Source organism: Laccaria bicolor, genomic scaffold (assembly GCF_000143565.1).
Source record: "Laccaria bicolor S238N-H82 LACBIscaffold_24 genomic scaffold, whole genome shotgun sequence".
Classification (NCBI taxonomy): Eukaryota; Fungi; Basidiomycota; class Agaricomycetes; order Agaricales; family Hydnangiaceae; genus Laccaria; species Laccaria bicolor.
In genome coordinates this window covers 1-9,798 of record NW_001889895.1, presented here as the reverse complement: position 1 = coordinate 9,798, position 9,798 = coordinate 1, and the positions used below count along the sequence as shown (strand labels likewise).

The following is a 9,798-nucleotide window of genomic DNA, read 5'->3' as shown; positions in this document are numbered from 1 at the left end:
CTTTGGTTGTGTCGACCTCGGATTGGTTGCTTGAGCTGGTTTGACAGTGGCTTGGATAACAGCCAATGCAGCTCAGCATTTGACTTTGCCTGGTCAGGCACTCCTCAGGCCAAGTTTGTAACCCTTCTCTAACCGAGGAAACTTGCAGGGTGTATCCTCCTCATCAGTGAATTTTCTCTTCTTCGCTCGATCGGCCGACTCCACCCCACAGCCCAGGTCGGCTTCCCAAAATGTATCATCAGCCAAGACCTCAGTGTCCGATGGTACTTCATGGGAGAGAGCCCGGGTGTTGTTGTACCGAGGCTGAAGCTCGGGGCTGGTATCTACAGTGATCATAGCATCGTCTGAGCCCAAATCTGATCCCGAGTCTCTATCCTCTTCCAAGGTCGGGTTGACCCTGCTAGGTTTTACTGTGGGCTCAGTCAGAGTATCCTGCTTTGGCTTCTCTTGACCATTATCGGAGTCTGAGTCACTATCATCAGAGCCATCCTCACGATGTTCGTCATGCTGTTTGGTTGGTTTCTTGGTTGGTTTCTCCATGTCCAAGTCTTCTCCATCGTCATCGGAGCCATCCCGATCAGGAGTCCAGTCATCCTTAGAAAACTGTTCGGTTCGTTTCTTGGCCGGCTTGTCCACATCCAAATCCTTCCAACTGTTGTCATCAAACTGCCGATCTTCCACCCCTTCCTTTCTCTTTGGCCTGGCTTCCTCATCTGACGGTGACTCGGTTGCTGCCCGGCCTCTCCTTTGACCCTTGCTTCTGCCAGGCTTCTTGCCCTTCCCAACACTATGAACATGAGGTTTAGGAACGTGAACTTTGATTTTCCTTCGTGGAGGTGCTTCCAGCAGCATTTTCCCCTCAAGAAAGGATTTAAATCGAAAGGCGACTTTGTGTTGTTCTTGACGTTCATACCAAAACTGGAGAGCTTCAGTGACCATCTCCATCGGGAATTTGGAGGGATCAAGAAACTTGTAAAAGTTGTTACCTTCTCCATTTACTGATCTCCAAGTCGTGGGTATATATTCTAGATCAATGAAGTCAAGTAACTTTGATCCAATAGCCGTCCAAGGAGCCGATCCCTTACTCTGCCCAGCTGCAAGATCTTAGACAAATGTTTAGTGATACAGGGCAAGAAATCTCTGGGGACCGGCTTACTATAGTGCTGGTTGACAAATGTACGAAGAACATTCAGCCACCAAATTCGAATATCACAGGAAGTTTTAAGTGGTGGTTTCGATGGATCGGGTAGAATAGGTTCCAGGTATAGGTTCTTCTCCAAAGTCATAGCACCCCGGGATCGGTGTCCTCCTTCGGCCGAAGCAAGATCCTCCAACCCATAGTATTCTTCATTGTGTGCTCTCCAAGAAGATACCAATATTCCTTCCTCATGGAAAGTCCGGCTATGGTTATCAATAAAGTCTTTCCCATTGCCGAGTTCTTGATTGAAGTCGTACGTCGAGACGTCCAAATTACCATCGGGCTTCAGATAACATCCTAAGATAAAGACCCAGACACCCATTGTGTCATAAAGTTCCTTGGAAAATGCATGCATCCAAGCCGTGCAGTTCTTTACAGCCAGTCTACCAAAGGTCCAGATAAGCCAACATTAGAATAATGAAAATTAACTTACTTGGACTTGAGTTCCAGGTCAACTCCCTTCTTGTTGTACTCCTCGGCCGTCCTCTGCAGTAGGGACTGTCACGGATAGCTAAAGCCCGGGTGAACCCGAAATCCACCCATATTTGGACTCAACTGATGGATTCGGGTAAGTACCCGGACTATCCGCAGGTATCTGTGGGTAAATTAGATATTTTTAGACCTTCGTGAAATACTTTGAGCATACGTGCCCAGAATAGATAAGAGTGTTATTTGTACCCCCAACTCCCTTCCACCATGACAGAATGCTATCACAACAACTTCCTGGCCCCTGCTGCTTGTGGAAGGGGTCCAAATTGTGACCTGGGTTTTGTTCCCAGCTGTCACCCAAGCTTGTCACCAGAAATCTTTGAAATCCTGTTAATGAATTCAATTTTTAGTGAAAGCAATCACAATATGCCCCAATAAAAAAACAGGAGAACATTCAAATTTACCTTGATGAACCCAGAGGTATTGAAAGAACAATTTTGGTGACACAATGTGTTACAAAAACCTATTTAAGAGGAAAAGAAATCATTGTCCATCTTTTTTCAATCATTTGTGTAACTTTATTGAAGCTGGGTAGAAGGGGAATTTAATCCAGAATCTAAGAGCCATTTCTTCTCTGAATGTTTGAAAGTTGATATTGTGCTGGGTGAAATTGATCTGATTGTGACCAGTGGAGAATGCCCACTCTGCATCCACAGAAGTAGCTGCATCAATCATTGAAAGTAAAGGAAAATAAATGTGAATAATGCTGCTTACCTGGGGCTGAGCAGAAATCAGAACCCATTCATGAAAGTTGCAGTCAGGAATGTGATGCATTGTGCCTGTACATCATATAACCTCCCATTTCCTTCATTGTTTCTGTTGCTACCAAACCTAAATATCAATTGTTCTCAAAAGCATTTCTCTGAAACTGAAAATAAATACTCTCAAGATGGCCAAGGCATGCTAATACACACCCCCAACACTCTCTGTGATCAAGGCTCAGTTACAGCAGCATTATACAAGGAGAAAGACCTCAGATGATGATATATAAATAACTTTAGTTTCAATATACTCAATTTAGATAATATATGAATGACTTTTGTTTTAATATGAATTCTTCTGAATTTTCGCTTTCTAACACAATTTTTTTCATAAAGAACGGACAGGAAATGAACGAGATACACTCATTTATATACCTGCTTGGTCACCCAGGCTGTTTACCCATGCATATATCCGTACTGTGCCTTATCTGATCCGTGGGTGGGAAAATCCGTGGATCGGGTACAGTTAATACCTGGGTATATCCATGACAGTCCCTACTCTGCAGTACGTCTTTCTCCCTTTTCTTCAGTTTTCCCATCATTTGAGTCACGACCCGCTCCCGAAAATCAAAATGAGTGGGATCTCCCCCTTTAGGCCTCTTTTGTCCTTCTTCAATGGCTTCGGCACAAAGCCTTTTCGCTTTGGTATCGATGGCCTCCTTGTTCTCATGCTGGAACACACGCCGGGCGTGCCACGACTTTCCCATCCTCGGCATTTTCTGACTTCTCTTATGACTGTACCGGGCAAACCACTCTTTAATATCCTACAAGTCCGTCAGGAATCAATTAGAGGGCCTCTGGAAAAAGTACTTACTTTTTTAACAGCTGATCTTTCTTCCTTCTTGAACGATTTTCCATTGGGGAGTATGTCGAGCATGTCTTGCAAAACTCGAGAAAATATCTCAGCACGAGCAGCGTCGTTGGCGTCTCTGTACTCCTCCCGATGTTTTTCCAACAGAGCACTTTCTTCGTCGGTCCAATGCCTCCCGGACCCATGGTGCTTGGTTTGACTGGAAAGTGGGGCAGATGGTTCAGGGGATTGAGAATGAGTACTCATAATGATATAATTAATGGTATTTGGGAGCAAAGAGGTAGATGGAAAATGGTAGTCGGGAGCAGAGAGGGAGAACAACTCATGCCAAATACAATGAACAAACAATCACCCCTGATTCGGGAAAGGGAATTACTTTATATATCATCTATCAAAAATATACATAACTGATCGGCACGGAAGATCGAACACGAAACGGAAAAGAACAGACCTTAATAACCTTAAATAGCTTAAATAGCAGAACAGTTATGATCGCATCACAGGACAAAACCTTAATTAGCTTCCTCTGTAATTATGTCTGTCTGTAATTATCGTCGGTCCATCTAAGTAACTAAACTGGTAACACAGTTATGGTGGTATATATTGAAGCTACCTTTATACCAATGTATGATGAGGCTGCCAGCGACATACAGATCTTGATATTTTGCAGTCATATTGAAGGTGATAAAAATTAAAAGTTCACAAGAAGCCGCCGTTAAAGAGTATGCGAAGTGTATGAAATATGAGATTGTGTTTCTAATTGACTATTATCCAGTCCTGCTGGCCGGCTTTTATGGCTTGGGTGTGTGCTCATCCCAGTCTTACTGCCAACTTTTTAAGGATACAACAGCCTGACTGGTTGGATCAAATACGGAGCGAGTCTCCTCACATTGGCTCCAGAGTGAGTCTCTTCACATTGGCCTCCCTTCTTGCATAAATTGTAGAGTTGGTCTGTTGTAAGTTGGAAAACATTTGACAAACTCCAGGAATTTTTACGTAGCTGGAAATGCAAATCTGTTATGAATGTTTGCATTTGCAAATCTGTTATGAATGTTTGCATTTGCTATTCGACGGCCACATTTTCCTCTTTCCCACTACGCCCACATTTTCCTCATTCCCACTACACATCATCATTATATCCTTTGGCCATTTCAACAGTCGACAAACATGGGAAGAAAAGCACACAGCAACATCGCTAATCCTCACTTCAACAGGCTTGTTATAAAAAATGGAAGGAGGTCTTTTCCCTCCTCCACTATTCCCTCTCTGCCATTTTCCCCCGTGAAAAAACGTAACTGCAGCCATCTGGAAAGAGACATTGAAAGGGAACACCAAGATTTGCCATACGTTGAATATGCTCCTCCTCTTGAGGATCATCAACCTTACAGAAATGTGAAATTCCTCTTCCAATATATTCATATACTGAACGCTAATACACTATCAGTCATCCAATGATTACATGAGGGTTTGGAAAGAGACTAAGCGTAATCTATACCTCCATGAATTTTTGGATAGGAAAGCGTCAAAGCAGGTTTGTATCTTTTGCAAGAAGGAGGCAAATTGGCGATGTCTCGATTGCTTTGCCGGCACAGCATATTGTGCAGAATGTTGCCGAACATCCCACTGCAGGGACCCTTTCCACTGGATTGAACGTTGGACCGGCACCTTTTATGAGCCGAGCTGGCTGTGGAAAGTGGGTTTGGTTATTCGACTTGGTCACGAAGGTGATCGGTGCCCGAATGGAAGCAGCAACTTGAGTGCCGAGCTTGACATTGACGAAGAGGAATGGTTTGACATGGAAGACCTTACCAGCACTTCGGCTGATCCAAAACCAACGGACCGTATTTACAATGGTGGCCGGGTCATGACCGTCGTCCATACTTCCGGTGTGCATCACCTACCTATCGTCTTCTGTGGATGTTCTGGTGCAGCAGCCGAGGACATACAGTTGTTCCGGGTTGGGTTGTACCCATCCACCTACAAGTCTTGCCAGACCGTATTTACCTTCCAACTCCTCGATGACTACCTGCTGGAAAACCTGGAATGTAAAACATCAGCCACCCACTACTACTCCAAATTGAGAAGGATCACCAACTTTGCATTTCCTAATTCCATTCCGGTATGTTGTTCAAGTACCAAGGTATACTCCCATCTCAAAACGTTTGACAGAACCGGTATCACAAGTTAATAAGGGTTGGTAGACAATACTGTAATCTTACCGAACTGGCTACTTTTGGATTTGGACACAAAGGTAAGGCTCCGATGCTGGGGGAGATGGGTTTTTTTTGCCCTACCTGCCCACAACCGGGAGTCAACCTTCCTGATGACTGGAACAAAAACCCCAATGATCCTACTAACTGGAAGTATACCAGAGGATTTGTAGCCGATGGCAATTTCACAGCAGCCCACCAAAAACAGGCACGGCCCAAAGATGATGTTTGGCTTAAAAATGGGGATAGTTTCATGATGCAAAGAGGACCTTATTTGAGCCACCTTCAGGACATGATTGAAGATAATGATGTAAGTTTTTATCCTTCGAGTGACTTGGCCGGTGTCTGAATCTTTCAGCCGAGGACATGTCATGAGCACAATGCTATCAACAACAAGAATGTATTTCACCGAGGTTTTGATGCTACTGGAATTGGAGCCATTGCTTGCCTTCGACATGGCACCTTTTGTCCGGGTTCAGTGGTAGATTTTCAAAAGGGAGAAAGGTATGCAAGTTATCCTCAGGTTGAATCGTTGTTTTACCGAACAGGCAAATGAACATGGACTATGCCTTGTGCCAGGCTCTGAAGAATACCATGACCGGTGAAGAAAAAAGGGTTATTTTTGTCTATGACATCAACTGCCAGTATATGGTGAATTTGATGGCTTGGATAAAACGTGGTGCGAAACACCTCTGGATCAGACCAGACTTGTTATTGGTAGCCGGGATCAGCTTATTCCATGTCCATGGCCATCAAGAAATATGCTTTCCATGATTTGCCCCAACATTCATCCCCAGGGCCGGTCAAACAGATGGAGAGATATTGGAGACTTTGTGGGCTGTTCTCAACGAGGTCGGTCGCACCACCCAGACAATGACTTTGGCCCATAGATCGGAGGTGTTGGATGCTCACATGCTGGATAATAACTGGAAAAAAATGATCAATATGGGTATCTATTTTCAACTGCTTTTACATTGCTTCTAAGCTAATAAATGTCAAGTGAGTAGCCTTTGCAAGAAGTGGAAGCGAGCAAAACTCGGGCTCTCCGAGAGCTTCCAGGCTCTTGAAGAATTAAGTGCCTCAGCAAGTAAGGAACAGATTCAAGAATGGGAGCAACAGATCAAAACGGCAAATTTGAACCAGGCAAAGGACCTTTCCGCCATGGACATCTATTACGTCAAGGTCAAGGAAGGTAAGGACCAAGTTTTCCATCACAAAGGCCAGCTGTAAAATCATTCAATCAGCCGAGACCGAAAAGGGCATTCGGCTAAAACTTATGACTAAAGAACAGGCAGGCAAGGTCAAGCCGGGGTTAACTGGATGGGTAAACACCGGTATCAAAATTCAGGAAGCCCAGTGAGTAAAGTCAAATATTGCTAGATTCAAACATTGAACAATCCAGAGCCGAATTGGCCGCCTTTGTGAAGGCTCAAGGCAGTCGTCCAAGTGCCGATCAGAAGCTGGAGATAATGAAACGTCGAGAGAAGCTGTCCAAGCGACTTGAAGAGTTTTCCGAGGCCAGTCAAGGCCATTTTCCCAACTTGGAAATTAATGAAGGAACTATTCATGATCCACCACTCTCAGAGAATATTGTGGATGACGATGACTGGAGCGATTGTGATGAAGAGGAAACCCCAGCACCGAGCATACCCAGTTTGCCTGATCAGGGATATGGATTGGCCGAACATCAACAAATCCTCTTACCATCCTCATTTCAAGCAGCCCTCCTCCCTACATCACTGGGAGAAGCCCGGTGCGTAGAGATAGAATTGAGAGTGGCCCAGGCAAATAACGCTCTGAAGCGTTTACAGGAAGCCATCAGTTACAAGTCATTCCTTTATCGGAAGAGAATTCGAGCTGAGAAATCGAAAAAACGTGTAACTCGGGCTTACGATGCTGTACAAGGATCAGATCGCGATATGAAAAGTGCTCTCCAGGCATACAACCAAGCTCGATGGGCTCTTAATCAGCTCAATGCTCCTCAGGGCACTCGTGACCGATACAAGCCGACAGGGAAAAAAGATACAAGGGCACTAACTACAGTATACGATGGCAATGCCCAGGGTCAAAGAAATATTGCTCTGCCATGGTTCTGGAATATGGCTGTGGCTGATGATTCGTCAGGTTCAACATACATGGAACAAGGTCAGATCCAGTCACTTTTATTACTCTACATGAATTGAAACCAGACAAATCAAAGTATATCAGGTGAATTGGCTCAGAGCAAAAGCTCGATATGACCGGTGGTCAGAAGAGCATACCTTGATCCCAAACGAAATGAACTGGACCCACCTCTATTTCATCAACAAAGCAAGGGAGTGGGCTGGGCTGAGGGATTTGGTGCCAGACAAGCCGGGACATGTATGCTTTGCCGAGGGGCAAATCAGTATGTGGAAAGAACTGGCCTTCCAGGCCACCAAAGAATTTATAAATGCCGGGGTCATGTGCGAGGCCATTGCATTACCTAATCCTAGTTGAATCAAACTATTCTTTCTCATTGTCCACCATGTATGCAAAAGAACACCTGTCATTTGAACCCCGCCGAGCAGAGCAATGGGTTGATGAGGTGCTGAAGATACGGCCTCCAGCTTTTACCAGAGATTCTTCTGTAGTGGCTAATCTCCTCTGGAAGGACGAGCAAGAGTTCCAGAAGGTACTCTGCTACTGGTCCTCTCGATTCAGAGCCATTTTGACATCAAAGCTCGAAAACCCCATTGACCCCAAGTTCGAGAATTGTTGGTTGGAGTACATGTCGGCCGAACAGGTGAGCTTTATTTTGCCGCGCCCGGCTAAACTCATTCCTTTGGTTAGGGTTTCATTATAGCGACTCTCGGCATGGCATGCGCCTATGGGCATAAAGTAAAACTTTGCCCCAGATTTTTTCTCTTTGAGCTCACCTTCCTGCCAGTTTATCGTCCCTCCCTTTTTGAAGTCCTGTCTCCAGGGTAACCCACTGCACCCTCAGGAAGCCTTCATGGATGACCGTATCCGGCCTGCATACGAGTTTGCGTGGTGGAATACTCGCATCACCTTTCCACCAGGGGGCGTCGACCAACTTCTGACAAGGTCATACAATTGGTTCAGATGGATGGCAAAGGGTGGTTTGCCAATCAAGTACCCAGACACTGACACCTCCACGCTGACACCGGCCGAAGTTCAGCACATCAAGACCCAGTTGGAGAATGCTCGGGATCGTCTCCTTGAACATATCAAGTGTGCTGAGGCTGAGGAAGAGTGGGTCACCAATGAGATTTCGGTTTGGGAGGAAATTGTACAGCAGTCTGCTCTTATTGACCTAATGAGGTATCACAAGAACTGGTTTTCAGCACATAGAAACCCAGGTGGAGAAAGCCCGGGATCGGGTTTGTCAAGCCCCCCGTCTCCTTGAACATATTGGTGCTGAGGCCGAGCAAGTTTGGGTCGGATTTGTAATTCATTATTTATTAGTTGCCAGACAAATTGAGGTCTTTGCCATCCCCCATGAGTTCCGGCGGATTCCGGCGGATTCCAAGTGGAATGTCGGAATTCCATGGAATTCCGACGGAAACTAGTTGGCTGGAGCCTCAGCCATTCTGGTTTCCAATTCCACAGAAATTCCAATGGAATCCGACGGAATCTGGTGGAAATGGTCGGAATCCGGGAGCCTCCCGGAACAGTTTCCATTGGAATCCATTGGAATTCCAACCAGATTCCATGGAATTCCAATGGAAAGTATGTTCCAGTCAAATTCCAACAGATTCCGAGAGATTCCAATGAATTTCAATATTTGTTGTTGTTATTATAATATATAAAAAAATAAGTGGATGCATAAGGATTGAACTCTAGGCTCAGGAAGTGTCACGTGAAGTCCAAGCAGCAATATTTCCACTACACCATACGGCCGTTCAAATTCTACAAACATTTATTCTATATAACCCACCCTCACGCCCACCTTCCTAAACGAGTCACGGCGTTTGCCGACGTCACCATCAGCATCTCTGTTTTGCTGTCAACCACAACCACAACCATAACCACAACCACCACCACCGTCGCCGCGACCAGCGCGGTCACCTCGAATCACGCCCACGCCAGCGGACAACGACGACGACGACGACGACACGTCAGCGACGACGAGGCCGGCCACACGACGACGGACGACGACACGTCAACGCACGACGAGGCCGACGACACGTCAACGCACGACGACGACGGACGACGACGACGCGTCACGTCAACACACGACGACCACGCACGACACGTCAGCGACGACGAGGACGACACGTCAACGGACGAGGACGACGGACGACGACGACGACACATCAACGGACGACGACGACGACGACGACGACG

General features: G+C 45.8%; 4 protein-coding genes across 4 annotated transcripts; 2 read left to right on the top strand and 2 right to left on the bottom strand.

Moving 5' to 3' along the window:
• Positions 1 to 93: 93 nt before the first annotated feature.
• LACBIDRAFT_329847 (uncharacterized protein) lies at positions 94 to 2,461 on the bottom strand (the record flags this gene model as incomplete). Its single annotated transcript, XM_001884037.1, has 7 exons — positions 94 to 1,094; positions 1,157 to 1,581; positions 1,632 to 1,684; positions 1,775 to 1,793; positions 1,985 to 2,014; positions 2,092 to 2,150; positions 2,402 to 2,461. 7 exons carry the CDS (start codon positions 2,459 to 2,461, stop codon positions 94 to 96), a joined length of 1,647 nt encoding a protein of 548 aa, XP_001884072.1.
• A 370-nt stretch (positions 2,462 to 2,831) lies between these two features.
• Positions 2,832 to 3,505, bottom strand: LACBIDRAFT_303424 (uncharacterized protein; the record flags this gene model as incomplete). The annotated part of the gene is made up of 2 exons (XM_001884036.1): positions 2,832 to 3,212; positions 3,263 to 3,505. The coding sequence occupies 2 exons, from the start codon at positions 3,503 to 3,505 to the stop codon at positions 2,832 to 2,834; spliced, it is 624 nt and encodes a 207-aa protein (XP_001884071.1).
• Positions 3,506 to 3,882: 377 nt separating this feature from the next.
• On the top strand, positions 3,883 to 7,652 carry LACBIDRAFT_329846 (uncharacterized protein; the record flags this gene model as incomplete). The annotated part of the gene is made up of 13 exons (XM_001884132.1): positions 3,883 to 3,940; positions 4,035 to 4,061; positions 4,100 to 4,160; positions 4,204 to 4,215; positions 4,561 to 4,651; positions 4,704 to 5,378; positions 5,429 to 5,779; positions 5,828 to 5,973; positions 6,018 to 6,120; positions 6,191 to 6,321; positions 6,477 to 6,661; positions 6,714 to 6,825; positions 6,872 to 7,652. 13 exons carry the CDS (start codon positions 3,883 to 3,885, stop codon positions 7,650 to 7,652), a joined length of 2,733 nt encoding a protein of 910 aa, XP_001884167.1.
• Positions 7,653 to 7,975: 323 nt separating this feature from the next.
• On the top strand, positions 7,976 to 9,706 carry LACBIDRAFT_329845 (uncharacterized protein; the record flags this gene model as incomplete). Its single annotated transcript, XM_001884131.1, has 5 exons — positions 7,976 to 8,233; positions 8,281 to 8,328; positions 8,378 to 8,831; positions 8,924 to 9,180; positions 9,305 to 9,706. Coding segments are annotated over 5 exons (1,419 nt in total), but the record flags the coding sequence as incomplete, so codon positions are not given.
• Between the last annotated feature and the right edge of the window lie 92 nt (positions 9,707 to 9,798).